At 38.4% G+C, this 26980-nt stretch overlaps 1 protein-coding gene across 9 annotated transcripts in view; it reads right to left on the reverse strand.

Annotated features, from left to right (window-relative positions):
• The window catches only part of RIC1 (RIC1 homolog, RAB6A GEF complex partner 1), a 135918-nt gene that overhangs the window by 66012 nt on the left and 42926 nt on the right, over positions 1-26980 (reverse strand). For 7 of the 9 annotated variants that reach the window (XR_010322868.1, XR_010322867.1, XM_064290534.1 and 4 more), the window contains 4 exons: positions 10268-10375; positions 2868-3010; positions 2464-2600; positions 2023-2114 (listed from right to left, as the gene is read on the reverse strand). Coding sequence is in view for 7 of the 9 variants with exons in the window: in XM_064290534.1 (XP_064146604.1) it covers positions 2023-2114; positions 2464-2600; positions 2868-3010; positions 10268-10375 (480 nt within the window). In the remaining 2 variants the exon portion in view is untranslated. Of the gene's footprint in view, positions 1-2022; positions 2115-2463; positions 2601-2867; positions 3011-10267; positions 10376-17424; positions 17638-26980 lie in introns of all 9 variants that reach the window. The other 2 variants (XM_023545282.2, XM_010587955.3) reach the window with 2 other exon arrangements.

Genomic DNA, 26980 nt, shown 5'->3' on the forward strand with positions numbered 1-26980 from the left:
AAAGTTAAAAATAGGAAACACGAATGTATTTCTTTCTGGTAATATAGAGAGCCATCCCACTGGAAAACAAAAAATAATGGATAAAATTTAACAACATTTTCATAAAAATATCAGTGAGCTGGCAAGATAGTTATCCCCATGAAATCTCACTGAGGTGGGAACCAGGAGAGGTTAAGCCAAGCATTAACTCCCCTTATGCTCTGAGGTCATGTGCTGAGCATGCATGCCAAACTTGGTTTGTAGTTTTCATAGCCTCACAGAGGGCAGGTGGGTAGGAGTGGAAAACAGGTTGACACCATCTAAATAAGCATGAAGATACACATTCCCACGACCCAGCAATACACTATGAAGTATACCCTAGAGAAACTCTTGGATATATGTGCTAGGATATATATAACTGTGCACAGCATCACTGATCCTAATAACCCCAAGCCAAGAGATAATGCAGATGTCCATCAACAGCAAAATGGATGAATTATGGTATATTCATATACTGGAACACTATAAATCAACCCAAACAAATGAATACATTATAGCTACTGGCAAACAACATGGATGAATCCCATAATGTTGACTAGAAGAAGCAAGACACAAAATACAGAATATTAATCTATTCATATAAAGTTCAAAATCAGGTAAAATTAAACTATATTCTTTAGGACTGCACACACAGGTGGTAAAACTATAAAGAAAAGCAAGTGGCTGCTTATCATAAAAGACAGAAAATTGGTTTCCTGTAAGGGAGTGGCAGGGGATGGAAGAGTGGGGGCTGTGATTAGCACCTGGCCTGGGGCAGAGCTTCCGGTAGGCTGGCAGTGTTCTATTTTTTGATCCAGTTATGAACAAATAGCTGTTTGTATTATAATTTTTTGTTAAACTGTGAATATCTGGATTATTTGCATTTCTGAATGTTTTTATTTTACAACACAGTGGTTAAGGATATTATACACTTCATTCCAGTAAATTTGAGGATATATATGAAAGAAACTAATTTCTACAAAAACTGACTTAGGAAGAGAGAAAATATAAATCCTTTTACATTTATTTAAAAAAACTGAACTGAATCAGTAGTTCAAAACATTCCCACGGAGATAATTCACCACTCAGATGACTTCAATCGCAAATTCTATCACATATTCAAAGATGAACAGAAAAGAGAAAAAAAAAAAAAAAAGGATCCCCTCCTGAACTTGTTCTATGAGATAAACAACCTTGGTATCAAAATCTAACAGGGAGAGTAAGAAAAAGGAAAATTGTAGGCAAGATGCAGTCATGGACATAGATTTTAAAATGTGACCAAACCAAGTCTGGGTGTGTGTATAGTGTGTGTGTGTGTATACATATATATACATACATATATATATCTATATATATACATATATAGATATATAGTATGAGTTAAAGACATTGATCTTATGCATGAGCTTTAAACTTTGTTAACTAAGGTACACCCACTAATCCAAAGGCAATGTCAATGTCTAAGTCTTAAAAAAAAAGGATTATTAAAAAAACAAATAGACAAACTGAGCATTCCAGAGAAAGAGGTACATCTTGAGTAGGTGGTATGTGAAAACTGCAGCTCACTTCATCTCAAGCTGGAGCCTGGCTGCCTACCCTGCTCTACCACTTGGCTATTGACTTTCCATTTTCCACATATTCTCACTTTCTAAAGCAAGACAACGGGTAGACAACTTATTCATGTCATGCAAATGGAGTCTGAGTACTTCTAGGTTCTCTTTTAAACAATAAAGAAGCTAAAATTTAACTGATTTACTCTTTTTTAACTTATAATTCAATTTTCTACCTCTGAAGAACAGCCCACTTTTAAAATTTAAATGCTCAATCTCCAAAATTTGCTTCGATTTGTTTCAATTTGATAAAACACCTTTAGATTTTTTAGTAAGGCTGATGTATAAATTATGATAGGCATGACAAAGTTTACAAGTACATTAGGTATATCTTATGCTGAAAACACAGTATTTCTGGCAATAATTTAAAAATACTGAAGCCTTTATCAATTACCTTGCACAACCAAACGCCATTAGTCGATATTTGTTATTTACTGCTACACAAGTTCCATCAACAATATCTTGGGGCCAAACTCCATGGAGCTGCTATAAAATTAAAAGGAACAGCAGAGCAGTTGCGTATTATTAAAACAATCAGTCCCTAGAGATCAGTATCAAAATCACCAGTGAAGTAGTAAAATGCAGTTGTCTCCGAAAATGGTTAACTGGGGGTGAGCAGAGCAGGGAGGAGAGCAGGAACTACTGTTTTTCTTCAACGTGTCTCACAGAATTATTTGTCTATTTATACGTATAGCTTTGATTTAAAAAAATATTTAACAACAACCTCTAAAGTCCTAAATAAATAAGGAAAACATGGTGTGTGTGTTAATAACAATGAGGAAAATTAATGAACGCAAAATATAGAAAATAAACATGCAAAGTCAGTCAGTCACACCTCTGCAGTAAATCTACTCGACACCGGTGTAATAAATCCCACTTTGCCGTCATTAAACACAACGGCAAAGCCATCCAGTGTGGCACAGTATTCCATGTCTCTGACGTACACATCTGCGAAGCCCAGGAATGAACCTGCTGATGAAAAAACAAATACATGAATCACTCTCTCACATTTTGTCTGCAAACCCTGTAAGGACAGTTAAAATGGCAAAAATAACAATCTAACAACACTGAACGATTAAACTACCCTTTCCTCCTAACAGAGGCTCATGTATATCTATCTCTCCCTTGCAAAATTAATTCCAAAGTAGAAAAGTCAATGTCCATCCATGGAAAATATCTTAAGTCAATTATCCCAAACATTACACACCTGGTTCTATCCCATGCAGAAAGTATACCTACCTCTAGACGACTGCAGATCTACTGAAAAGGGTACTGTGCAAAGATTAATGGCTTTCCTTCCATTTGTCATGCCTTCCCAGTGAATAAGATGAAGAAGTCCATCAGAAGTAGCAACCAGGAGATCTTCCAGCACAGACTGCAAACTGTAGGGAGTAAGCAATTTAGAGCCAATTAACCTTCTTTCATACTGGGAAAGCAATGAGTATTAATATAATTGCTTTGGAGAATACTTAGGCAAAGAAAATCATGAAAACCATGTACAAAACATCTCTATTTGGAATTTATTTATGTAGCAATTTTATCTATCCATAATTCAATTCAGAACTAGAGATTCTAGAAGAAGTGAAAGACTATGGGCAGCCATAGCTACAAACGATGAATTAGATTTAAAATGAGAAATATGAAATGGCAAATTAGAAGCAGAGGGATAAATGATAGCTGACAGGAAAGGGAAGAGGTAGAGAAAATATAAAAAGAGCCTAGAAGTAAAAACAGGATGAAAACTTGGAGCCGCACAGTGTAGAAGTTAACAATCCTCTAGGATTGTCAACAGAACCTCCTACAATGATGGAAATGTTCTATATCTGTACGATTCAATATGGTAGCCACCAGCCACACATGGCAACCGTGCACTTGAAATATGGCCAGTATAACTTAAGAACTGAATTTTAAATTTTATTTTCTTCTAGTTAATTTAAATTTAAATAACCTCATGTGACTAGAGATTACTGTATTGAAGAGCATAGCTCTAGATCAATGTTTCTAGGGCAGCACTGAGTCTCATACTGTTCATTCATTCAACAAACATTTACTGAGCCCGTACTTGGTGATAGGTCTTATGCTTTGTATTTGAGATTCAAAGGTGAAGAAAACATACCCCTTCCTTTCAGGGGACCTCTCATTCAAGTACCGAAAAATAATTACATAGTATGATCCCAGCAGTTTACACTATTTGCAAAGATACTTAACATTGACTTCCCCACTAATGGGGGGGAAAAATGTCTGTGGTGCTAGTTATATATTTGGCACTAAAAGTGTGTGAGAGGGAGGGAGGGAAGGAGGGCTGGAGAGAAGACAGACGAACCCATAAGTGACACTGCAAAGGTACTAGCAGAGAGGAGAAAAAGAGAACCGGGGAAGACTGGTATCAAGAAAACTGAAGGAATAAGGCGGATTTAAGGAAAAGAGTAGTCAACACTATTAGGAGCTATAAAGACTTCATATATAAAAAGAAGAAATGTTAAATCTGTATATAAAATATATGTACACATTACATTAAATTTCTTTTCCTATTTAAGAAGCAAATAGTGTATTTTAGAAGTATTTTAATTCATAATGGGGAAAATATCTTTGATGTTTTAATTCTTAAACCAAACCTCCAACTCTTTGGACAGCTGACTTCAATGACTCATTCCCCAAGGATTTTCGATAATGAAGAATTCATTGTACTGTTTTCTCAACTATAAAGGTACTGAAAAGGACTAGAATAAGATGTTCCCTTACCCAGCTCTATCTCAAACTTCACAGCATTTGGAATCAATTAAAATCCTCAATTCATAGGAAGTTTTAAAAAATTTACCTTTTAAAATACTACATATTCTTTCATTTCAAATGTGTATTTAGCGACAAAATGTACACATGTCATGTGGTGAGCACTGCATAAAGATGCTATGTTTTAGATCTGCTCCTACATGTCTAGAGGTGGTCTGGGGGACAGTCACTGGTTCAGCAGTGATTTTCATTCAGCAGGAGTTAGCTGAGATTTTTGTGTAACTACGTTCTCCTCCCCCTCAGGTCTGCCTCCCCGCAGTGTCCGCCTCCCACCCTCGCCTGAGGAGAATCACTGCACAGGGAAGTGATGGCAGTTAGGAATGTGTCAAGCATGTGACTGGCATGAAGGCAGAATAATGGCTAATAACCACTGCTCAGTGAGACAGAATCACAGTACTTCAGAGAAGAAAGTCAAAGTTATACATACTTGCTTCTTTTTCCTGAGAGATACTACATAGTGTCTTGCCTAGAGACAAATAATACATCTAAGGTATTCTTCACAACTCTCAGCATGTACTTTATAGCTAGAAGAACCCTTTTCCATCTGGGCTCCAATTGGCTAAAACAATTTTCGTTCCTATGACAACATACCACATTCAAAACCAAAGTAGGGTATCTTAAAGTTTGCATGATGATTAAAATCATTTGGGATACTTAAAAAGCATTTTTATAGAGAGACTAAAAATGTTTCAGTCTTCCCCAGCTCATAGTCTGGCTGCAAAGGAAGATGTCACCAGGAAAAGTGGTAACAACTTTAAGAACAGAGGGTCAGGAGAGTCACAAGGAAGGAGTGGTGAAAAATGCACACAAAAGGTGATAGTTGACATGTAAGCTGGGTCCTCTTGAAAGCAGAATGGGAAAATGCAGGGTAAACACGGGGAGTGAAGATTTTTATGGAGAAAGAACAGTCCTCACCAAGGCAAGGAATTATTACAGAGCAAATAAAATAATTTTATTTTTTAGTCAGAGAACGGGGGAAGCTTCCCCTGGAATGCATGGGCCTAAAGGAGGAAGGAAGGACGGAAGAGGGGTAAAAATGTAGACTAGGATAAAATGGGGAAAAGCTTTGTATTCTAAAGATAAAGCAGAAGCAAATATTGTTAGTAATTGCCACGTATGGTTGCAAAGTGACCAGATTTGTTTAAAAAGGTATGTCTGAGAAAATATGGAAAAGTATAGGAAAAAAGGAGATCAGGCACAGTTAGAAAACCAGGTACAGGCAAGAAGTAAGAAGGCCTGAACTAAGGCAATGGCAATGGCAGTTTTCAGTGATGGAAATAAGGAGATAGGTTTGAGAAAGGGGAAAAAGCAGTAAGAATCATGAATCTACGGAAAGTGGAAAGTGAAAGAGAATAGGGAATATAGGATGAGTCCATGGTTTCTAAGCTGGGAAACTGGGCAGTGTGACATCAATAACCAAGATACTGCACACAGAAAGAACAGGTTCAGGAGGTAAGTTTAAGTTTAGGCACATCCAAGCTATCTGCAGGGTACCCAAGTACTCAGACAGCTGAGATACGGGTCTGGAGTCAAGAGGCTAGGTCAGGGCTGAAGATAGAACTGCAATTCATCAGTATATCAGCGGCATATAAAATTTCCTTCAAATCCTTGGCTGATGCTTCAACTGTGCATGATTGGGATGAGAATTCAAGAAACATGGGGAATTGCAACTAATGTCATAAAACAACTTGTGTTTAAATTTTTTGAATGAAAAATTAACTTATGCTGTAAACTTTTACCTAAAACACAATTAAAAAAAAAAAAGAAAAGAAACTTGGGGAAAAACCACAGATGGGAGGCTCAAAGAACTGAGATTTCAGCAGCTGCCCAATTCAGAGGAGACAGAGTTTGGAGTATGCATCCCACAAAGGTAAGAGGGGCCTGAAAAACACCTCAAACTTTCTACTTAATCCCCAAAAGGGCCCACACCTTAGGAGTAAAGACTATGTATCAGGAATACAAACGACACTAAAGTAGATCCACCATAAGAAGCCTGAAATCAAATCTTCACAAGATCAAGGTTATTCTACAGTAATTTAACTGCCTTCCAGGCAAAACTCAACTCTTTTCCAACAAGGTTAACAGAATTCAGAGTTTCTACAACATTATCATTCACAAAGTTGCAATAAAATATCATATGTGTGAATAAATAGGAAAATGTGATCCAGAGTCAAGAGAAAAGTCAATATAAACAGACTTATAGACAATCCTGATGTTGGAATTAGTAGACAACGACTTTAAAATACCTGTGATAAATGATAGTCTACAGGGAAAGATATATTCTCCTCTTCATTTATTTGAAAGTAAACAAACTTGTTAAAACAAAGGCTTGATGTCAACCGATAAACAGTACTGAATACTTCCATCCAACCACCAACCCGTTGCTGTTGATTCCAACCCCACACGTGTCACAGCAGAACTGTGCTCCATAGGGTTTTCAATGGGTGATTTTTCGGAAGTAGATAGCCAGGCTTTCTTCCAAGGCACCTGTACGTGGATCCAAACCTCTGACCTTTAGTTAGTAGCCAAGTATGTTAACCATGTGCACATCCAGGAACTCCAAGGAGCCCTGGAGGTGCAGTGGTTAAGAGCTCGGCTGCTAACCAAAAGGTCAGCGGTTTGTTTTTCCTTGCTCATGTCAAAATTGTATAGAGTATCTCCAATCACATTTTCAGAAAGTATGTGTTCCTGTTGCCGTTGAGTTGATTTCAACTCATAAAGGCACTAATAACGTTAAATTGCTCTGAAATGCAAATTTTCAAGTGGAGTTTTGAAAGAACCTTGAGAGAATTTCAACCACCTAAATCTGTAGATTAAAAAATAGCATCTGACCGGTTAAACTTCTTGAAGATGGCAGAAATTCTTTTCTTAGAGGCTGTTTTCTTCCCTGTCCCATTTCCATGCACCATACAGCTCCTACCTCCAGGTGGTGGAAGAATGCCACGCTTGGGCAGTTCAACTAAGTTCCTTAAGCATTAAATTGCATTCTTGAAAAGGATGTCCATGTGGAAATAGATGAAGTCTGAGGTGACAAGCCCTGGTGGCAAAGTGGTTAAGAGCTGCTGCTGCTGCTAGACAAAAGGTTGGCACTTCGAATCCACCAGTTGCTTCCTTGAAAACCCCATGCAGCAATTCTGCTCTGTTCTATAGCGTCACTATGGGTCTGAACTGACTCGATGGCAACAGGTTTAGAGGTGACAGGTAACTTTCTGATCAAGGGTCTGAACTCACTCTTTTGTAAAACTGATCACGTTTAATCAAATAACAAAAAATGGCCTTCTTTTCTAATAAGGTATAAAAGGATGGATTAAACAAGGCAAGATAATAGCCAGATGCTGGCACAGAATTTTATTTAATATGGTCCAGTGTCATTCTGTACTGTATTCTAACAAGAAAAATGACATGGTGGATTTGAACTCCTGACCTTCTGGTTAGCAGCCGTAGCTCTTAACCACTATGCCACCAGGGTTTCCCTTATCCTAATACCACCACTTCCATTTTCAAAACAAATGGTAACATTATTATATACCATGCCAGGTGTGCACCTGGCTCATTTCACCCAACATTTACCTGTTCAGTAAACACTGTCCTCACTGTTTACAGCTGCATACTATTTTCATTGTGTGGATGTAAGAAAATGTATTTAACCAGCTCTCTACTGATGGGTGTTTAGGGTGTTTTCAGTCTTTAGCTATTACAATGAAAACCTTGAGAACACGTCATTTGCAACATGTGTAAGTGTGCCTGTAGGATAAATTCTCAGCAGTGGGAATGCTGGGACAAAGGCCACAAATATTTGTAATGGAGGGGAAATTGCCTGTTATCTTTCTTTTAGTGATTTCTTATTTAGCTGTACTGTAGCCCTTGAGAATCTACACAACCTGGTTTCCACTGCAATTAGCTAAGAAAAGAACACTTTACTTCTACATAGTAAAAAAATTTAAGAAAATTTGACAGATTAACTGCATGGCACTAACAACATTTAATTAACAAAAACAGCAAAATGATAACTACTTTCAGTTGTAGCAAACATAGGAAAGATACAAGAGATTTTCCATTTATTTAACAAATTTTCCCTGAAAACAGGCAATCATCTTCTAGAAGTGGGAAGAAAATATATAAACAATATTACAGGTAAAATGCTCTCAGACTGCTGTATATACCTCTTAAGAAAGAAAGACGTACAGCTTCTAGCTCAGTTCTCCTGAATCCAAATTTCAGGGAGTAACTGGAGCATCTACCCTTCTTAAAGCTCTATAGTTGGTGCTGATGCTCGGCTGGAGTTGAGAGCTACTGAGGTACAGGATACAGCTGAGGCGCCATGAAAATAGTAAGATGTCGTTTGAGGTATGGGCAAGGAAACAGGAAAGTCTTTACAGAGAAGGAGCTGTTCCAGCTGGGGGTCTTGAAAGGTTTTCACCAGGCACACCAAGTACTGCAAGTAAAGTTACGGAGGTACAAAAAGCTTTGCTATCCTGGGATAATCTGCTGTGGCTGCACTGTAGGGCTCAAGGGGCCTCAACAGACGAGGCTAGAACAGGAGCTGAAACCCTCATAGGCTAGGACATAGGCTGGAGCCAACCCAGATGCAGGGTCGCTACTATGAAGACTACTGTAAGTAGTCAAAAAAAAAAAAAAAAAAAAAGAGGGCGGGGGAGGGGTCTTAATTAAAACAGTTAACACTGGAATAAATAAAACCAACCCAAACCCATTGCTATCGAGTCGATTCTAACTCATAGCGACCCTACAGGACAGGGTAGAAATGCCCCATAGGGTTTCCAAGGAGTGCCTGCTGGATTTGAACTTCCGACCTTTTGGTTGGCAGACGTAGTTCTTAACCACTATGCCACCAGGGTTTCCAGGGTTAAATAAAAGGGAAATAAAATATTAAACATAATGGATTTGACTTACTAAACATTGGGCTGAAGGAAAAGGAAGAATTAAGGATGACTCTCATGTGGTGGCGCAGTGGTTAAGAGCTCAGCTCCTAAGCAAAAGGTGTGCAGTTCAAGTCCACTAGCTGCTTCTTGGAAAACCTACGGGGCAGCTCTGTTCTGTCTTATAGGGTAGCTATGACTTGGAATCAACTCGATGGCAACAGTTTTTCTGATTATTTATCCGGAGCCCTGGTAGCAGCAGTGGTAAATGGTTAAGCATTTGGCTGCTAACCAAAAGGCTGGCAGTTGGAATCCACCAGCTGCTCCCTGGAAACCCTATGGGGCAGTTCTATTCTGTCCTATAGGGTCCCTGTGAGTCGGAATCCACTAGGTGACAATGGGTTTTCTCATGTATCTGTCTTAGGTAACTGGATGGATTGTGCTGCTAATCACAGAGATAAGGTAAAACTAGGGCAAGAATGCAATCCAGATCTATCTTTATGCCACGATCTAATTTCCTTTCCGATCTAGCAACCAATCAGAATTTTTCCTGAATTTACAATTAGAGGAGATATGCTGTTTTAAGCCACATAACATATAGCAACATCCCAAACCAAACAATTATAGAACTTATATATATGTAAATTTCTAAACAAAATTACAACTAGTATAACCAATTCACAGACATTATTATAATAATTTAAATATAATGATGCACCATCTGTAAAACTTTAAATGCCTTATAAGTGTTCATCGATCATTTCTAAGGCTAAAAAAATCATCTTCAATTAAAAGAAACAAAATCAACTCTCCTGATGGTCATATAGTAAATATGTACTGTAGCTGGGAAGGAAAAACAGAATAAACTAGTACTAGTCATTCAACTACATGAATATAATATTAATGACTGTGATTAACCAGCTACAGTGTATAGTATCATAACCAATGTGAAGTTCATCCAAAATACTGTACCTCATGATGGGTGCTTGCAAGTCCAGTATTTTCTTCATCTCTAAATTTAATGCTGGTGCACATTGTTCTTCCTTAAAATGGGGTGTTCCCTTCGTTTGTGGACTTCCTCTAAAAGAAATAGCAAATACACAGGATTAAAGGAGAATACTGCATTCTCCTCCACTAATATATACCTGGGGAAACTCTGGTGGCGTAGTGGTTCAGTGCTATGGCTGCTAACCAAAGGGTCAGCAGTTCAAATCCGCCAGGTGCTCCTTGGAAACTCTATGGGGCAGTTCTACTCTGTTTTATAGGGTCGCTATGAGTCGGAACTGATGCGACGGCCCTGGTTTTTTTTAAATATATACCCAGGGCACTGGTGGCGCAGTGGTTCAGAACTCGGCTGCTAACCAAATGGTCGGCAGTTCAAATCCACCAACTGCTCCTTGGAAACCCTAGAGGGCAGTTCTTCTCTGTCCTTTAGGGTTGCTATGAGACGGAATTGACTCGATGGCAACAGGTATAATACACAATCAAGTAAGATCAGTATAATTAAACTTACAAATCAGGGATTCACCATTTAGACTGTCAAAAGAAAAACTGACTTAAATTCCATCATAAAGCTCATGTGTCTATTTATCAACTGAAAGTGAGTTTAACCAATGTAACTTCGGCGGGGAGCGGAAGGATATCTGAAAATCTTAACAGAAAAACTAAAGATAAAAGTGAACTCTCAAGAGGACCAGTAGACGCTTTGTTTAAAATGACTGATGGCCCTTTCTGAGTTGGGCAACTAAGGAAAATATGTACTGGTATATATGGTGTGTGTCCTAAGTGGTCCACATCTCATCCTTGACTGACTTCTATTTCTTGGGTATGTATGCGTCAGAATTAAGGTCAGAGTCAGGGTGCGTGACTTTGGAAAACATACACCAGAGAATCTAGAAAGCCATGTGCATGCTCAGGGCTGGACACCTGGTCAGAAAAGACCACCAGCTTTCACCTCTGGATGATCTAAAGGATTAGCGCCATCTTAGTGAAGGCTGAGACAGTTATGATAAGCCTAAGCGTTCAAGGAATGTCCCAACACAGAGCCGATCTGTAAAGAAATGGAGAGTCTTTCCTTCTTCCTTTTCCTTCCTTTCTTCTGGCTCTGATATTCAAGGAAATTTCTGTCAAACCACTAGCTGAGCACTAACCACGCAAGCAAAGAATACAGTCTTTACAAAAAAGTTTAGAAAAGTCACTAACAACTACAACAATTTAAGTTATGATGGTTCTCAGGCCAAGAGAATTGTGTTTCTAGCATATAGTTGTCTAAAGTTAATTCTTCGGTGTGGCTTATTTATAACAGAGAAAGCTTTCCAATATGCTTTAAAATTTTAATCTTGACACATTGTTATGAATTTCAATACATGAAATCCAATAAAATAAGACAGTTTTGGAATCAAAGTGAAGAGATATCAGAAACTATTAAAAATGTCAGGGTTATTGCAAAAAATCCAATGTAAGAAAAGTCCAATCGTTTCACTTTACAGTCATGTGTTAACGCCAACAAACAATGGTGCTCACGCAGCTGTTGCTGAAGCCCCAGATTCCAGTGCTCTGAGCTGTCCTATGCTTAATGGTGGCTGCCCCTCTGCTCCAGGAAGCCTCCCCACCCAGGATGCTTTGGGGTAGGTGCGAGGGGTGCATGCAGCCTTGGGGGGGTGGCAATTCTGGTCAGGTGACAGGCACTGGGGGTAGTATACCAACAGCCCCACTGCCCTCGCATTCTTATGAACCAAATCCACATCAGGGAGCCCAAAGACCTGGAGTGAGCAAGCCTTCAGTCATGCATAAGCTTTAGTTCTGAATTTGGAGCCTTAAAGAATGTTGCCATCACTGAGCTCAACCCCTTCTTATGCAGACAAAAGAGACCCAGAGAGGTACTTTGTCTTGCAACACACTCATGACAGAACAAAGATTAAAATCCCAGACCTCTTATTATTCATTGCTCTGTAGGGAATAAAGCAAAGCATATAACTACGGGACCATGGACGAATATGGTGTGGAATGTGTCCCATACAGACATGTGCGGCACATGACCGTAATTACAAAAGGTGATTTACACAGGATTTGTTAAGACCTAGTCTGTGAAGTAGAACATATCTAGAGACACTTGTTGTTGTTATTAGGTGCCATCAAGTCGGGTCTGACTCATAGCCACCCTATGCCTAGAGAATAACCACTACCTGGTCCTGGTCATCCTTGAACAATTATTGCTATGCTTAAGCCCACTGTTGCAGCCACCGTGTCAATCTACCTCCATGAAGGTCTTTCTCTCTTCCACTGACCTTGTACTTTACCAAGCATGATGTCCTTCTCCAGGGACTGATCCTTCCTGACAACATTTCCAAAGTATGTAAGACAGAGTCTCGCCATCCTTGCTTCTAAGGAGCATTCTGGTTGTACTTCTCCCAAGACAGATGTATTTGTTCTTTTGGCAGTCCATGGGATATTCAATATTCTTTGCCAATACCCCAATTCAAAGGTGTCAATTCTTCGGTCTTCCTTATTCACTGTCCAGTTTTTGCATACATATGAGGCGACTGAAAACAACATGGCTTAGGTCACGTGCACCTTAGTCCTCAAGGCGACATCTTTGCTTTTTAACACTTTAAAGAGATCTCTTACAGCAGATTTGCCCAGTATAATGCATCTTTTGATTTCCTGACTACTGCTTCCACGGGTATTGATTGTGGATCCAAGTAAAATGAAATCCTTGACAACCTCAACCTCTTCTGTTTATCATGATGTTGCTCATTGGTCCAGTTGTGAGGATTTTTGTTTTCTTTATGTAGAGGTGTAATCCATACCGCCAGGCTGTGGTCTTTGTTCATCATCAGTAAGTGCTTCAAGTCCTCTTCACTCTCAGCAAGCAACGTTGTGTCATCTGCAAAACGCAGGTTGTTAATGAATCTTCTTCCAATCCTGATGCTCCGTTCTTCTTCATTAGTACAGCTTCTCAGATTATTTGCTCACCATACAGATTGAATAGGTGTGGTGAAAGGATACAACCCTGACACATACCTTTCCTGACTTTAAACCACTCAGTATCCCCTTGTTCTGTTCTGACAACTCTCTTGATCCACGTACAGATTCCTCACGAGCACAATTAAGCGTTCCGGAATTCCCATTCTCAGCAATGTTATCCATAATTTGTTATGATCCACACAGTCAGATGCCTTTGCATAGTCGATAAAACACAATAAACATCTTTCTGGTATTCTCTTTCAACCAGGATCCATCTGACATCAGCAACAATACCCCGGGTTCCACGTCCTCTTCTAAATCAGGCTTAAATATCTAGCAGTTCCCCATCAATATATTGCTGAAGCCGCTTTTATAATAACCTTCAGCAAAATTTTGCTTGCATGTGAAGTTAATGATATTGTTCGATAATTTCTGTATTTGGTGGGATCACCTTTCTTGGGAACAGGCATAAGTATGGATTTCTTTCAGTCAGTTGGCCAGGTGGCTGCCTTCCAAATTTCTTGGCATAGACAAGTGAGCACTTGTAGCACCGCATCCGTTTGTTGAAACATCTCAACTGGTATTCCATCAACTCCCTGAGCCCTGTTTTTCCCCAATGCCTTCAGTGCAGCTTGGATTTCTTCCTTCAGCACCATCGGCTCCTGATCATATACTACCTCCTGAAATGGCTGAAAATCCACCAATTCTTTTTGGTATAGTGACTATGTATTCCTTCCATCTCCTTTTGAAGCTTCCTCTGTCGTTCAATATTTTCCCCATAGAATCCTTCAGTACTGCAACTCGAGGCTTGAATTTTTTCTTCAGTTCTTTTCTCAGCATTCACAAATGTTGAGAGTGTTCTTCCCTTTTGGTTTTCTACCTCCAGGTCTTTGCACATGGCATCATAATACTTTTGTCTTCTCGAGCTGTCCTTTGAAATCTTCTGTTCAGCTCTTTTACTTCATCATTTTTTCCTTTTGCTTTGGCTACTCGACGTTCAAGGGCAAGTTTCAGAGTCTCTTCTGACATCCCTTTAGGTCTTTTCTTTATCTCCTGTCTTTTTAATGACCTCTTGCTTTCTTCATGCATGATGTCCTTGATGTCATTCCATAACTCGTCTGGTCTTTTGTCATTAGTGTGCAACTCGTCAAATCTATCCTTGAGATGGTCTCCAAATTCAGGTGGGATATATTCAAGGTCGTACTTTGGATCTTGTGGACTTGTTCTTATTTTCTTTAGTTTCAACTTGCATATGAGTAATTGATGGTCCGATCCCACAGTCGGCCCCTGGCCTCGTTCTGACTGATGGTATTGAGCTTTTCCATCATCTCTTTCCATAGATGTAGTCGATTTGACTCCTGTGTATTCCATCTGGTGAGTTCCATGTGTATAGCTGCCGTTTATGCTGGTGAAAAAAGGTATTTGCAATGAAGAAGTCGCTGGCCTTGCAAAATTCAATCATGTGATCTCCAGCATTGTTTCTATCACAAAGGCTGTATTTTCCAACTACTGGTCCTCCTTGTTTCCAGCTTTTGCGTTTCAATCACCAGCAATTATCAGTGCATCCTGATTGCATGTTCGATCAATTTCAGACTGCAGAAGTTGGTAAAAATCTTTGATTTCTTCATCTTTGGCCTTAGGGGTTGGTGCATAAATTTGAATAATAGTTGCAGCAACTGGTCTTCCTTGTAGGCGTAAAGATATTATCCTATCACTGACAGTGTTGTACTTCAGAATTGATCTTGAAATGTTCTTTTTGACAATGAATACAATGCCATTCCTCTTCAAGTTGTCATTCCTGGCATAGTAGATCATATGACCGTCTGGTTCAAAATGGCCAATACCAGTTCATTTCAGCTCACTAATGCTTAGGATATCGATGTTTATGTGTTCTGTTCCATTTCTGACAACTTCCAATTTTCCTATACTCATACTTCGCACATTCCACATTCCAATAATTAATGGCTGTCAGCACTTGTTTCTTCTCATTTGAGTTGTGCCACATCAGCAAATGAAGGTCCTGAAAGCTTGACTCTCCACCCACGGCATTAAAATCTACTCTACTTTGAGAAGGCAGTTCTTCCCCAGTCATATTTTGAGTGCCTTCCAATCTGAGGGGCTCATCTTGCAGCACTATATCAGACAATGTTCCGCTGCTATTCATACGGTTTTCACTGGCTAATTCTTTTCAGTAGTAGACCGCCAGTTCCTTCTTCCTAGTCTGTCTTAGTCCGGAAGCTCAGCTGGGTGACTCTGCTTGCATTTGAATACTGGCAGCACAGCTTCCTGCATCACAGCAACATACAAGTCCCCACGGTACAACAAACTGAGAGATCATGGGGGATCTAGAGACACTAAATTACCTTTATCGCTGTGGTGTGGAGTCTTTTTCTCTATACAAAAAAGCAAACTCATTGCCGTGGAGTGGATTCCGACTCATAGCGACCCTACTGGACAAGGGAGAGATGCCCCATAGGATTTCGAAGGAGCAGCTGGAAGATTTGAACCGTGATCTTTCTGATAGCAGACAAGCTCTTAACCACGACTCCAAAGTTTTAAAAAATTATCGCTTTAATGTTATGTATACATATATAAAACAAGCTTGAATACTAGTATAAAATGAACTTATTAATTAATGTAAATAAATATTAATATAAATAAATAAATAATGCAAATATAAGTAATAGCAGTAAGAGTTTATCATGATAATAAAGCCGCATCTGTAGACACTTGGAATTTTCAAGTACAGTGTAAATGAATATTGCTGCCAAACTTCCTGAGAACAGTCAAGCTTTTGACTATTTACATTTGATACATGACTCAATTGAAGACTTGCTTTCAACTAAGCACTTGTATTTTTTGGCAATTTTCTTAAGGTTTTGCCATTCTTCAAATTCTAGCTCATTACAAACCCACATACTTAGTGAGCTAGAATTCCTTTCTCTTCTGAACACACTTAAATTGTTTTAAATGTCCAGTAAAGGAAAATTAAGTTTAACAATTCAAAAATCAACCTAGATAACAATAACAATTGTAACTTATTGAGACTCTACTAATAACCAAATAACTATACAGTTGTTTTTCTCATTTTATAGAAAATGACTGGAAAGCGTAGAAAGTAACTCAAAAAATAATTTTTCCAAAGTCATTACCAGTAAAAAGTAGAACCAGGATTGGAGCCCAGGGCTCTATAATCCCAAATGCCATACTCTTCTACACACCTCTAAAATGCTGTGCGTGTGTCTGTGTGTACGTATACACACACACAGACACACATATATATATAGGAAACCCCGATGGCGTAGTGGTTAAGAGTTTGGCTGCTAACCAAAAGGTCAGCAGTTCAAGTCGACCAGGCACTCCTTGGAAACCCTATGGGACAGTTCTACTCTGTCCTATAGGGTCACTATTGAAGAAAAATACCATAAGTAGGGAAAATTAAAGTAAGCCGTTTTATGAGTTTTGTTTTTTGTAGTATATTTTGCACAAATTTAAAGTTCCTCACCTTTCCAATCTAATGAATGACAAGGCATTCAGGTAAACGAGGCATTCAGGTAAATGAACAGCTCCCAAAGGACAATGAAGAATGAAATGCTTCCTATGGGGTAGGCCAACTACGGGTCAAACTTCCCATATCTTTGAGAAGGAAGTAATTTCCCAACAAACCGATAAAAATAAAAAATCAAGTGTATCATAAAAACTACAGACAAGTCTAAAAGAAATACAACAACAATAAAGATTGCTCTTAATGCATGTCAAGTATGCTTTGAAGGGCCAGACCAGGAGATACAGAAAACTGTCACGATTCAATTAAATTCAACAGGCATTTATTTCAGCAAATTCTACTGTACAGGAGATTTCAAATATTTTAAGTGCCAACTAAAGTAAAGAACAGTGTGACAGATACCCTACGGATTTGGGGGGGGGGGGATGACAGAAACTTCAAGAGTGCAGTTAATTACACGACATAACTTTCCTAAGGTCTATCTTGCCTCCCAAGTATATATAGCTCATCTCCTTATTTACAATACTTTCCCTGACAACTGAGCACCTTCCCCTGAAACTTGTTAAGACTGACTTTTGGGTTTATTCATTCACTTGGCATCTGTCACTTTACATTGCCATTGACTTTAAAGATTTCTCTTTCCATAAGCATTTTATACCTCTTCAGCACCAGGGTGTAGCATTGTGTCTGACAAATGAGAGAAGGCATACAATAATTGTTAGATGATGATGAAAATCCCATTCAAGATTTCTAAATTTTAAGATGATCCTGGAATATGCCAAGCTTGATCTAGGGATTTCTGGCATTCCTGGGTGAACTCTAGGACCAAGAAGCTTTGGATCTCCAACCAAAGGCCTGGAAAGGTTCAGAACTTTGGAGAAGAAAAGGAATAATCAGAATTGTTTCTTTCCTCAAACTCCACACCTCATATTTCATTATTTGCAGACAACACAACCATTTACTAGAATATCTGTAAGAATGAAAATATGTCTGGATAAAACTGAAATAATGATATCTTTGTAGTTGTTAGGTGCTGTTGACTTGGTTCCCACTCATAGCAACCCTATGTACAAGAGAACAAAACAGTGCCTGGACCTGTATCATCCTCATTCACAATAAACCCATTGCCATCGAGTTGATTCCGACTATAGGGACCCTAAAGGACAGAGCAGAACTGCCCGATTGGGCTTCCAAGGAGCGCCTGGTGGGTTTGAACTGCTGGTCTTTTGGTTAGCAGCCGTAGTGCTTAACCACTACACCACCAAGGATTTCCTCACTCACAATGACGATATCTTAAATGTGCTTAAATATACTTCAGTGGAAAAAGATTGAACACTGGTCAAGCTGAGTGATAGGCACATACCAGACCAAGCTGCCACCGATCTGATCCCGACTCATGGCGACCCCATGTGTTTCGGAGTATAACTGTGCTCCACAGGGCTTTCAATGCCTATCACCTTTGGGAAGTAAGTCACCAGACCTCTCTTCTGAGACACCTCTGAGTAGATATGAACCACCAACCTTTTGGCTGGTTAGCCGAATGCTTAACTATTTGTGCCACCCAGGGACACCTGATGGGCACACAGGGGTTCATTTTAGTATTCTACTAATAGAGTAAGTAACTGGTACCAAACTAGCCCTCCCAACAGAAACAAGAACACTGGACATGATACGTGTCATATTCAGACACTGGATAACCAGCAGCATAAGACCGACTCTGGGTAAAGGGAAACAAATCAAGTTTTCTGCACAACTCACTTTCCAGAATGCCACGTAGGGTGAGGGTATCCAAGCACAGTATGGCAGTCTCGCTAAGTTGAGGAGAAAAAGAGCTAAGTTCAAGAAAGTCGAAGCAGCTGCAATTTGTGGCTCAGAGTACCACAAACCCTAGGTTCCAAATGTCACACAAGAGTATCAGAGAGGGGGGAGCTAAGCAGAGAAGGAATTCTAGGAACTGCAGGGGTTCCCTTTGAGTCTTTGCTCAATACCAAACTAGGCAGACAGACATATGGTGAAACCTCATGAGGCCAGGCAAAGAACAATTACCAGGGTTTAAGGATGAACAGCTTCTAGAGTGCCTACAGTGCTGGGAGACACCCAGTTCTGACCAGCTAAAGTGGAGAAGCCTGGTTAAAGACCCAGGGCATTCAGTAGAGACTTCAGAACAACCACACTCCAGCAGTCAGCCCGAGTTAGGAAAGAGTAAAGGTTAAATCCACCCTAAAAAACCATTTACAAACAATCCTCGAAAGGATCAAGAAGATATCTAACTGACCTGATTGTGGCTCAAAACAAAGTTCAACAGTCTCTAAAGAAAGGGAACAAATTCTAGACACTTGATAATGTAATACAATGTCCAATATTTAATCTGAAATTAGTAAACATGTGATATGATCCAGCAATCATACTCCTGGGTATTTATTTACCCAAGAGATACAAACCCAACTTGGGAGTGAAACGGGACTGGAATCTAAAAAAGCAGACATGGTTCACAATTTCACTCTTTACTCTGTATATACATCTCATTGCTTGATTTTTTTCAAAATAAGAATATATTCATACATTACCAGTGTAAATTTTTTAAGTGCTATGAGAGTATAAGTGAGGGATCAGCTATTTCTTGGATACAAGGGAAGACAGGAAAATTGAAAGGATAAACTCTGTAGATAAGATGTTTGACCTCAAGCTGAAAACTAAGGCAGACGGCTTTCTTACATCCAGAAAGAAGATAGTGGGAGAGGCGTACCAAGTAGAGCGAACAGCAAATGAACAGAGGCATTAAATTACACAGCACTGGTAAGGAATGGTAGACTCCATGTGCTAGAGACAGGAGAAAAGTAGGCTCTAACTGCCAGGCTAAAGAGCTTAGACTTAATTTCTTGGAGATGGGAGAGCACCAACAGTTTATGAGAAAAGAAAAACTCACCATCAGGTCTCCAGTTTTGAAAAATAAATCTGACATCAGTGCCAAAGATGGACTGCTAAGTAAGGCAGGGAGAGTAGAGGAAGAGAACTGAGCTAGTTAACTAAGCCATTTCAGTAGGCGGGGGCGGGGGGGGGGTCATAAAGGCTCCTAATAAGATCAGTGACAGCAAAATAAATGTGGATGAATTCTACAGAGACTGGATAAACACGACAAATCAATACAACTTCATCACCAAACAATATGGAGACTGAGAAAATAAAGAATCCAAGGCTTCATAGTTTATACAATTATTTAAAAGATGATAGTAACTTCAATAAAGTTTATAAAAGAAATAGCAATAGCCCATGATTGGCTTGGTAGGGGCGAAATTAGTTAGGTTTTAGACATAATGGATTTAAGGTGGCCGATAAGGACGTCAAAGTGGATTTATCTTGGAAAGGTGGGCCTGAAGGTCAAGAAAGTGGTAGTAGATTAAAGAAATCCATCTGGACATAATCCATATATACGGAATAGTTAAAGCCAGGAAGAACATGCAGAAAAGAAGTCAGGCCAAAACCCTAGGGAACACTAAAGCTTTGTTTTATGTGCTATGTAGTAATTTAGGGTGCTGATGTAAACTTAATGACAATTTATGATGTAGATAACATTAACTCCATTTTTCAGATAAAAAACACTCAAAGAAAACAAGCAACATAACTAATTCTGAAAGCTAAGGAAAGCTACTGAAAATTTTTATGTAGGGAAATGGCAAGTAACTTTATGTGCCAAAAATTGATCACAGGAAAAATTCCTGTAAAGACAGATTAAGAAGATATTACAATAATTCAGGAGAAAAGTGACAAAACTCAAATTAACATAGTGTTAGGAATTAGGAGGGAAAAGGCATGAGAGATACACAAAAGGTAGAGACGTGATACAGACTTTTCTTAGGTGCCGCTGAGTTGATTCCAACTCCCAGTGACCCTACATACAACAGAACGAAACACTGCCTGGTCCTGCACCATCCTCACAATCATTGTTATGCTTAAGCCCACTGTGTCAATCCATCTTTTTGAGGGTCTTCCTCTTCTTCGTTGACCCTCTATGTTACCAATCATCGTGTCCTTCTCCAGGTACTGGTCCCTCCTCATAACATGTCCAAAGTATGTGAGACGAACTCTTGCCATCCTTGCTTCTGGCTGTACTTCTTCCAAGACAGATTTGTTCATTCTTCTGGTAGTCCACAGTATATTCAATATTCTTTGCCAACACCATAATTCAAAGGCATCAATTCTTCTTCGGTCTTCCTTATTCACTATCCAGCTTTCACATGCATATCAGTTGACTGAAAACACCAGGGCTTGGGTCAGGCACACCTTAGTCCTCAAAATGACATCTTTGCTTTTTAACAGTTGAAAGAGATCTTTTGTGGCAGATTTGCCCAATGCAATGGAAGCCAATGATACAGACTAGTGATTAGCTATTAAGAGTTCATGAGTGCCAAGAGTGAATAAATTCTCAAGTAAATGGTAGTACCATTTTTCCGTAAGAAAAAGGGAACTGACTACAGATTTCTACAAGGTGAAACTAAAAGAAGATATTAAATCCTTTCCCAGCATTAAGTTACTTAAATATTACAGTGTAATTTTTTATTTTTACACTTAATAAAAAAAGCCCTTCTGTCTAGTTAAAAATTATCAGATAGGACCTAAAATGTATTCACAATAATCTTTTTAACAACCTTATCTGCTAATTTTCATCAATCTAGAATACTCTTCACTTGGTAGAGGGTCAGTGAAAAAGAGGAAGACCCTCAAAGAGATGGACTGACACAGTGGCTGCAACAATGGCCTCAAGCTTAATAAGCATTGTGAGAATGGCACAGGACTGGGCAGTGTTTCATTGTGCTGTACGTAGGGTCGCTATGAATTAGAACCAACTCATTGGCACCTAACAACAACAACAGACTACTCTTCAGCTACGTGTCTATTCTGCTGCCTCCTTGGGACCTTTTCAAATGTCATCCTCACAGTGAAGGCCCGAACCATTCTATTTCAAGTTGTGTCCCCATTCCCTATCCCCTTTCCTTGCTTTATTTTTCTCCACAGAACAAATCATCTAATTTGTAGTGCATTTTACTTATTTATTTTTCATTCTTTATGAGTAGGGTTTTTTGTCAATTTTGTTCACCTCACCCCCAGCATCTACAACAGTGCCTGGAGCACAAGAAAATTCAATTCTTAAATGAACAGATGAATGGATAAGAACAGAATTTTCAGAAGTTTTCTGAGGGAGATAGTACCCTTACCACTGGATCTTTTATATAAAAAAAGAAAAATTGCCTCTCCCTTAAATTATCAGACATTCAGAATTGCTTTCAGTCTGATAGAAACAATGTGCAGGGCTCTCTTGACTGGGCAGATTTTTAAATAAATCTATCATTCTTAGCATTCAAGGGCCATCCTGAGAGGTGTAGCCAACAAACAGGGCAGTTTTCATAGCCCAGAACCTATCTAGCAACATCATCATCAGTCCTGTTAGTAACTGCTCATGCAACTGTGATGCAGGCTACTGGCTGCATAAAATTGCAAAGTTCAATAGCTAAAGGTTACATATAACTTTAGCAAAAAGAAAAAAGATGTTGAGAGCAACCTTCCCTTTGGTAAATAATTCAGACCTCTTTTTTCTCCTAAATTTGATGTAATTTAGTAGATGTTTCTATCACTTAATGTAGGGAGCTGGGTGTTTGAAGGGATAAATTGTGCTAAGGCTACAAATTGCTAACCTCAATTAGTTATTCGCTTCTTCCTTCTCAGCCAGCACTAAATCACTAATAGCACATTGGTAAGAAGTTTCACAACCTAATGAAATATATTTTGGAGTAGGGGGAAGACGAAGGCTAATAAGCTTTGATAGTTGTTTTGTTGGAGTGGTTATTCAATGAGGAAGATAACACCTATGTCTCTAAATTTTGATAATTAAATGTTCTGAATTTCAGTACAATAACATTTGAGAACCTTGGCCTCAATTAGGTTGGCCTCTAACAAAATGAGGTTCACAGTAGGGGTGAAAGGATAGAAAGAATAAGGAAAAAAAATCTCTGCTTTCAAAGACATACAAATGATGATGACATACTGAAATTGTTTTCATTATGATGAAATTAAGCATGGTTTTCAAATCCAAGATATACTAAACTCATATTTAAGCATAAACAAAGGAATACACAGTTAAACATAAATTATTTCTGATTTATCCCTAGCACAATCTCCTTCATTAATTTCACAAGTTCCAAGACACTGAGGAAAAGTCAAGAAGAACTTCAACTAGTCTGTCCCCTAGTTTGTGTAATTAACACAAAGAAGTATTTTAATACAGAATGGGACCTATACAAAAGATTAAAAAAGAAAAAGAAGTAAAAAATTCATTCACCCTAGAATAAGTGACCTTTGAGGCACAGTCATTTAATAAGACTGCCACCTTGCTGAAGACTGACTACAGGAAGGATGCTGGAAACAACTATGTGGAAACTATGTAAGATCATGGGGCATCCAACCTGTGTTCTCAGACAGAGCATAATGGAAAATGACGTGCAGTCTGAGGTTAAGATGTCACACAATACAGGCCAGTTGAGATACTCTAGAAAAACACATAAGATGAACTCAAAAGATTTAGAAAGAGAAACAAGAGACAACTGTGTTTCTAAAATGGAGGAGAGGAGGACAAACACTGGTCTCAATTATGCTCCCTCTATTTTTCAGGACACTGGGTATTATAAACCAAGGAGGCCTGGTGGTGCAGTGGTTAAATGCTTGGCTGCTAACCAAAAGGTCAGCGGTTCTGACCCATCAGCCGTTCCGTGGGAAGATGTGGCAGTCTGCTTCCGTAAATATTTACAGCCTTGGGAGCCCCATAGGGCAGTTCCACTGTGTCCTATAGGGTCGCCAGGAATTGGAATCAACTTGAAGGCAATGGGTTTGGTTTTTGGTTGTAACTTATAAACCACTCCAAGTCATTTCTCCTTTTTTTTTCAACTCCCTAAATAAATCCCAAGTTAGTAGATGACTGGACAGGGAATGAACAAGGTTGAGGCGGTATAGTATTAGTGATTAAGACACACACTTTGGCACTATAGCACTTATGTCTGAGTCGTGGCTGTACCAGCACGTGACTATGGGTGAGTTACTTAACCTCTCTGTGCCGCAGTCTGTGTAGTAATTATACCCTAATAGATTGTTATAAGGATAAAATAAGCATTAAAAAAAAGTTTAGTATCTTGAACTACATACAGAAAGGTTGACAATAATACTGATAACACCACTGTCAAAACCAAACGTTGTTTTTACTCTCCTCGAGGCTTTATATAAACCGTCATTATTTAGGTTTTAAACACTTGAGTTCATACAATATTAACAACTGAGGAAGAATGTATTATTCTCATGTTACAAATAAGTTCGACAGAAAGGCTGAGTAACTTACTAGACTAAGTAACCCAAGTAGGAAGTCGTCCAGCACACCAATACACAACAGACCGACTCTAATCTGCTCTGCAAAACTGTTCCCACATGAGAGATTTTGCTTGGTTTTATGCAGCAGTGATTTGAAGTTGAAACTCTGACAAAGAGGTACATTATGAAGTCAAATATACGTATTTTTAAAATACCACTTAAAATCTTAAAAAACAGAAGCAAAAATGTGATGAAGGAAAAATATACTAGCAATAAATAATTAGGAGCCCTGGTGGCACAACAGCTAAGTGCTGGGCTTTTAGGTGAACGAGGCTGGTGGTTCGAACCCACCCAGTGGTACTGCGCAAGAAACACTTGGCAATCAGCTCAAATAAAGATTACAGCCTAGCAAACACTATAGGGCAGCTGTATTCGGTCACATGGGGTCCCCAGGAGTTGGAATTGACTCAACAGCACCTAACAAACAACAATAAATAAATAACGGCAGCTGTTCTTTATTAATTTTTCTAAGAGCCAGGCACTTATCTAAGCATTTAACATGCTTGACCTCATTAATCCTATGACATAATTACTACTGCTATCCTGTTCTACCGATGAGGAAACTGAGATTTAGCGGTATTAAATAACATGATGAAAGTCATACAGGTGAAAAATGGCAGAGCTGACATTCTTTTCCAGGCCTATCTGACTCCAAAACCTATCCCCTTAATTCCTATTCAGACTGCTCTAAGGGACGTACCTTTTACTGAGCCCAGGTATCGGAACCAAAAATCTTAACTACAGGGAAGAACCCCCAAATGGAAAAAAAATAATGCTCTTTGTTTCGTTCTCTAGTCTAACATTCATTCACAGTCAAACACAGCAAGTCACGCACTGTCAGGATGACTTAGTTATGTGCAGTAAGTAGCACCCCTCGAGTGTTACAACCAGACGGTAAGAAGCTGCTTAAAAAACTCTGGAACACAGAAAGTGTGTCTCAAAATACTTTCCAGAAACACTGTAAACTTATGTAATGAATGTTTGTGAGCTGAAATAAAGAAAATAGTATTTTTTCACTGTTTCAAGTTATTCTCCTACCCTGCCCACTCACGGTACTATAAATTAATCAAGTTAAATTCAGTTGATTCTGGTTGCCGCTTTTCATTTAATGAGCAAGTCTATAAATCAAGTGGTGAAAAGAAGTTATATGTGGCAGCTCAAAACGCACAAGCAAATGAAATTTTAGACAGTTCTTCAAATGGCTCATCAAATTATCACTTACAATGAAAAATAGTAAGATTTATATTATTCAAAAAATGAACTTAAAATTTCCAAATACATCACGTTATCATGCATATTCTCCATACTATTTTAAACAGTACAATTTACATGCAAAGTGTTCTTACATTAAAATTTTTTACTGACAAATAACAAAGTTAAATTAAATCTCATCATTAGAGAATTCTGACAGTACAAAAGATTCCCAAAACTTAACTACCACCTCAGTTAACACTGTATGTACTACAAAAACAACTGGCTATAAAATCAAAAAAATCCAGGTAGTCCCTTAGAATTTATGATGTAGGACTCTGACCTACATTCTACATGGCCTAGGTTAGCCTTTCCCAAAATGTATTCTGAAGAATATTAGCAAATGTCACTTAAACAAACTGTCAAGGTTCCAGTTTTGGGAAACCATGGGTTTCTTTTTCAGTTTTTTCAAATACATTGATTTTTTTTTTTTTCCTACCACATTAAAAGTACATTATCAAAGATTTTGGAAAATTCAAGAGTTGAAAGGGGAAAAATCACTGCAGAAGCAATTACTATAAATATTTGTATTATGTTTTTCTAGCTCAGTTTCTTTAGATGAATTTTTTTGTTTTACATAGTTGTGGTCATATTACAGATATAATTTTCTGTGACTTGTTTCTTCACGCAACACTGTAATATGATCAGGTTTTCAGGTTCATTTTTCTAAGACATAATATTTAATAACTGCATATTGTTTTAGGAAAAGGATGTACCACAGTTAACTTAGTAACCATTCTCCTATCACTGTATATTTCAATGTGTTCTATCACTTTTCCTATTATAAACAGTATCATAGCGCATAATTACTACCAGAAGAATCCAAAAATGTAAGTTTCACTACACCTCCCCTAGCAATAACTTAAAAATTGTTTAATCCTATTTTTATATATTAAAATGTATATTTAAAAAAAAATTTTTGTTGTATTTAATGTTTTGTTTTGGTTCAGTTACTATTGGGCATGAACCATTTTCCCTGTGTTTGTTAATTATTATATCTGCTCTTATAAGATTTCTCCTTTAATGTCTTTTACCTGTTTATCTGTTGGAGTCTTCATCTGTTTCTTCACAATTTATATAACCTCTTTATATAAAAATAACAAGCCTCAGCCCCATTAACTGAAAATTTTTTTGGTCGATTAATGTTGTTGTCTCTCTTAATTTTTAGCAATTTAAACTTTTCATATAATGAAATCTATTTTTCACTTAAATTTCTTATATACCAATTAAGCTTTGGCCTTCTTCCACCATCTAGAAATGTGATATTCATTTATATTTTCATCCAGTTTTAACAGCTTGCCCTTTTAAAAAAAAGTCATGCTTTAAAACTGTATTTTTTTCAAATGTAAAGCATGTATAGAGAAAAAACCAAGGCAAAACATATAGAAATACATCAGGTTTAAAAAAGCAAAAGTCCTTGTTCTTCTAAATTTTAACCAAAAGAGGCAACCACTGTTTGGGGTGCATTTCTTCCCTACACATACACAAAAACACACAGGCAAAAGAGCCTGCAGTTTCCCAGCACTTCCCCTCTTCCCCTCATGCTCTCTCAG

The sequence above is a fragment of the Loxodonta africana genome, chromosome 9 (assembly GCF_030014295.1).
Source record: "Loxodonta africana isolate mLoxAfr1 chromosome 9, mLoxAfr1.hap2, whole genome shotgun sequence".
NCBI classification, from domain to species: Eukaryota; Metazoa; Chordata; class Mammalia; order Proboscidea; family Elephantidae; genus Loxodonta; species Loxodonta africana.